Raw genomic sequence first — 5030 nt, 5'->3', positions numbered from 1 at the left:
CTATTGCTCTGTAGTATAACTTAAGGCCTGGTATTGTGATGCTTCCTGCTTCATATTTCTTGCTGGGGATTTCTTTGGCTATTCTGGGCCTCTTATTTTTTCAAATGAACTTCATGACTGATTTTTCTATTTCTATGAAGAACACCTTTGGAATTTTAATATAAATTGCATTAAATCTGTATAGTGCTTTTGGTTGCATGGCTATTTTGACAATATTAAATCTGCTTATTCAAGAACATGGGGGATCTTTCCATCTTCCAAGGTCTTCTGTTTCTTTCTTTAGTGTTCTGTAGTTTTCATTATAGAGGTCTTTTACCTCTTTTGTTAGATTGATTCCCAAGTATTCTATTTTTTTGAGGCTAATATGAATGGTATAGTAGTCCTAATTTCTCTTTCAACTGATTCAGCACTGATATATAGGTACACAATTGATTTATGGGTGTTAATTTTATATCCTGCTACTTTGTTGAATTCATTTGAGTTCTAGCAATTGATATTTTGAGGATCTTCTAAATATAGAATCATATTGGCAAATAAGAATGAAACTACTGTATTTTAAATTTATTTTATTCTTTTTAAAAATTATTTTATTAGTTGTTATTGGACCTTTGTTTTTCTGTGGTGCTGAGAATCTGACTCAGTGCCTCACATATGCTAGACAAGAGATCTGCCACTGAGCCACAACCCCAGCCCAAATTAATTTTATTCTTAAGCCCCAATATTTGCTTAATTTTTACCTTAATTAAATATTTAAAATAAAATGGAAAGCAAATATTTAACAGGTATTGTTTATACATATTAATGGGGTTCAGTGTGATATTTCCATACATACACATAGCATGTTCTGATCAAACATATCCTCTGTTTTACTCTCTTCCCATTTCCCAATCTCCAGTAATCACTATAATAATTTCAAGTCAACTTTTTTTTTTTAAACTTCCACATATAAGAGTGATCATTGAGTACTTGTCTTTCTGTGTCTGGCTTATTTCACTTATGAAAAAGTATATTCTGCATTTGTTGAATGTTCCACAAGTGTCTGTTAAGTCCATTTAATATATAATATAGTTTAACTGATGCTTGTTTTTATTTATATGTATAAATAGATACATATATATACACACAAACATACAAATAAATTTTGGTGTGGATTATCAGTTTACTGATGAAAGTGAACAGAAGCTACGTGCACAACTTTAAGTCCTGAGTAAAGAGGTACTGAACTGGTATTGCACCTGGCAACACAATTGGACCTTACCTCCGCTCAGTAAGAAAGGTGCAGCTCCAGGAGTGGGCGTCACCGATGGGGTTAAATTGCACCCACTTGTTTGTTGTAACCCTACTCTCTTCCCTTTTGGATAGACTGTCCCAAGGATTAGCTCCCTCCATTAATAAAACCCGGGTTTGAGGTGTGCTCCTTCTCCTCCTTCCCTGCCTTGACCCCCTTGTGGGAGCTGTGGCTGAAGAGTGGTCACTGAACCCAAATAAAAAGGTAATTTCTGTGTCTGTCACTTTATTTAGTCAACCCAGATTCACTTGGAGTGACCCTAATTGACTTAGTCATGTGAAGCCACAAGTGGGGTGTTGAAGTTTTGTACAATTATTGTATTAGGGACTATTTCTCCCTTTAGGTCTAATACTGTTTGTTTTATAAAATTTTTCCAACATTTGGTGTGTATAGATCTATATCATTTTATCTTGCTGAATTGATACTTTGATCATTATATGGTGATGATCTTTGTTCTTGTAGTTTTTGAGTTAAAGTCTCTTTGTCAGACAGGTACTCTTGCTTTAGGTTTCTGTTTATATGGGAAACCACTTCTCATCCATTCACTCTTCTGACTCTGTGTATGTTTACTGGTGAGTTTGTGGTTCCTGTAGATAGCTTATTGTTGGTTTCTATTTGTCCACTCGGCCAGTCTGTATCTTAATTGGGGAAAGTCAGTCTGTTTACATTCAAGGTTATTATTGACAGGTACCCTCTCTTGTTCATCTTTGTAGTTTGATGTTTTATTATATCAACCTTTATGACTCTTTTCTATTTTTCTTTTGTATGTCTGTTCTTCTAGTAGGATTTATCCTTTCACATGCTTTCATGCTGATATGTCTTTCTTTCACTTCTGGATGTGGGACCTCCTTACATGTCTTTTGTATGCTGGTCTGTCATGAATTACCTTAGTAATTTTTGCTTGTCTTGTAAGGACTTTATTTCTTTCTGAAAGATTGCTCTTATGGATATAGTATCTCATTTGGTAGTCATTTTAAAATGTTTCAGGACTTGGAATGTATTATTCCATTCTTTCTTGGCCTGTAGAGTTTTTTTTGAGAAATCTACTTGACGTCTTAAGAATACCCTTTTTAATGTGACATGACACTTGCTGCTTACAGATTTTGGAATTCTTTGTTTTGTACTTTTAATAACTTAATGTGCTGTGGTGAAGATCTTTTACAGTCAGTATATTTGGCATCCTCTAAGTCACCTGTATATGAGTGTCCATATCTGAAGATTAGGAAAATTTTCTACTATTAGGTTTTTCATAACCTAAACCTTTCCCTCATCTTCAGGTATTTCAAAAACATGGATCTTCATTTATTTAATGGTATCCCACAGTCTTGAATATTCTTTTCTTTCTTTTTAAAAAACTAACTAGGGTATTTTAAAAGACCTGTGTCAAGTTCTGATACTCTTCTGTCTGCCTGATCTAGCCTATTTTTGAGGCTTTCAACTGTATTTTTCTTTTCTTTATGGTACTGAGGATCGGCTTATTAATGTGTGACTGCAGAACAACTCAAGACCACTCTGTGGTTGTTCCTACCCACTCAGTAGCCTGAGCAGTGGGAGCTGCAGACCAGTCTTCAGTGGCTGGCTGGGCACTCCAGTCTTCAGTAGGGAACTGCTGGATAGGCACAGAGGGCACCTGCACACCGTCAGACCCGTCTGCAACCTCAGGTTGAGTAGCAGTGAACTCAGGAGCTGGAGCAGTCCATTCACCCTGAAATTCCTCCTTGGTCACAGCCTTTTCAGCAGCAGCCTGCTCTTCCTTTTCAATCTCTTCAGAATCTCTGTAGAAATACAGATCAGGTATAACCTCCCATGGGTGCTCACGGGAAATGGTGCCACACATGCACAGAACTTCTCGGGCCAGCATCCACCACATCAGACCCACAGAATGAGCTCCCTTGTTGTTGCATGGAATGGCAATGTCCACATAGCGCAGAGGAGAGTCTGTGTTACACAAAGCAATGGTAGGCAGATTGACATAGGATGCTTCTGTAAGAGGCTGGTGGTCAGCCCTGGGATCAGTAACCACCAGAAGACGTGGCTCCCGGAAAGCTGCCTGGATCTGGTTAGTGAAGGTTCCAGGAGTGAATCGGCCAGCAATAGGGGTGGCTCCAGTGGCAGCAGCAAACTTCAGCACAGCCCGCTGGCCAGTATTCTAGAGGATATGACACTGACGTCAGCAGTGTTTTCAATGGCAACAATGGCACGAGCTGCCAACAGAAGCTTCTCCCAGGTCCTCTTCAGATTTATGATGTAGATGCTATCGCTTTTCCTTTTGTAGATACACTGTTCCATCTGGAAACCAAGGTTAGTGCCACCTAAGTGGGTTCCTGCTGCAAGGAGTTTGAGGACATCCTCCTCCTCCATTTGCAGGACATCAAGGGCTCCAGACATTGTGACAGTTTCCCTTTAAAGTTACGACAGGAATTGAGAACAACGCCCTATGGATCCCTCCCTGGGTAGCGCGGAAAGGTCATCTGTATTTTTTTGTTGACTTATTAAGCTCTTCATTTTTAAGATTTCTGTTTGGTTCTTTTGAAAAATCTGTCTCCTTACAGAATTTCTCATTCCCATCTTGCATTGTCTTCCCAAGTTCATGTATTTTGTGTTTGTGCATTGGATAGGCCTGTCTGATGGATCAGGTAACTCTACCACTTTAACAAGTCAACCTTCTTAGTGAGCTTCTTTCCCCTGAAGATATGACTTGGGGTATTGGTTTGTTATGCAATGTTGGCTTTATTTCCAGCCAGACACCGTAATATAGTCTACTTACAGCTTCTTTGACTGTAATTAATAACTTTTGTCATAATATGTACCATGGATCCATGGGTCTCTGGAGGACACACGGGTCTCTGGAGGACACACAAGAGTGGAATGCTCTAGCGGTTCAGACAGGTATGCTACATAAAGCACTAGGTATAGATACTCTCTGTGAGAGTACTTTCTATAATAGGAGTGGTGGCTCCTATTGGGTGATTGGAATCTCTTCAGTTACTGTTGGTGCTATCTCTACTGCTAACAAGGGCTTTCTGCATTGGTAACTTTAGCAGTGGTAAGAGCCCTGATGCACTTTTCCTCTGACTAGTCAGTAGTGCAGATCCAAATGCTGCTTGAGAAGGGGTGGTGATGGGAACCTTGGCATCCCCTCTGTGGTTCTCACGCCCGGTCCCGACAGCATTGCTGTGTCGGACAAGGTGCAGGGCAAGCATTCAGTGCAGACTGTTTAGAGAGGGTGGCAGTAGAAACCTTGGTTCTCCTTCTTGCCTGTGGCAGCATACACGCAAAAGCAGGGCTCCCGCAAGTGTCAGGCAATGATCCTCTGGGTCCTCTTTGGCCATGTATGTCCAGGGGTGGGAAACAGCTGGAACCAAGAAGTTGCTCCAAACCTCCTCAGCATGCATCTGTGGGCAAGGCAGCACAGATGTTTTCACCTCCCTTTACTGTTGGTAAGCACAGTGCCTTTTTGGGAAGTGGTAGGAATTGTGTGAATGTCCCCTGTGGTTCTGGCACTGGTATGAGTCCACAGGTGGCTGGCCTTGCCTTTGGTCTCAGAAGACGTGTTCCCGAATTTCCTGGTTCTGGGGCAGCACTCTTGTTTTTCCCCCACATTGCAGCACCCATCCCCTCTAGACCCCCTAGTGCACCCCTACAGTGGGCTTAACTCAGTGATTCTGTTGGCCACATTAATTCACGAGACACTTACTTCCTGGGCTAGTACAGTGGAATGTCTGGAGTCCCAGAGATGGGA

General features: G+C 40.8%; 1 protein-coding gene across 1 annotated transcript; it reads right to left on the bottom strand.

Annotated features, from left to right (window-relative positions):
• Positions 1-2766: 2766 nt before the first annotated feature.
• Positions 2767-3691, bottom strand: LOC101976625 (small ribosomal subunit protein uS2). Its single transcript, XM_040273268.2, is given in 2 exon segments — positions 2767-3439; positions 3442-3691. Coding segments are annotated over 2 exon segments (885 nt in total). The 5' UTR covers positions 3677-3691; the 3' UTR covers positions 2767-2789.
• Positions 3692-5030: the final 1339 nt, after the last annotated feature.

This window comes from Ictidomys tridecemlineatus, chromosome 1 (genome assembly GCF_052094955.1).
Source record: "Ictidomys tridecemlineatus isolate mIctTri1 chromosome 1, mIctTri1.hap1, whole genome shotgun sequence".
Taxonomy (NCBI): domain Eukaryota; kingdom Metazoa; phylum Chordata; class Mammalia; order Rodentia; family Sciuridae; genus Ictidomys; species Ictidomys tridecemlineatus.
Note: the sequence above shows the minus strand (reverse complement) of the source record. Positions and strands in the feature narration are given on the sequence as shown.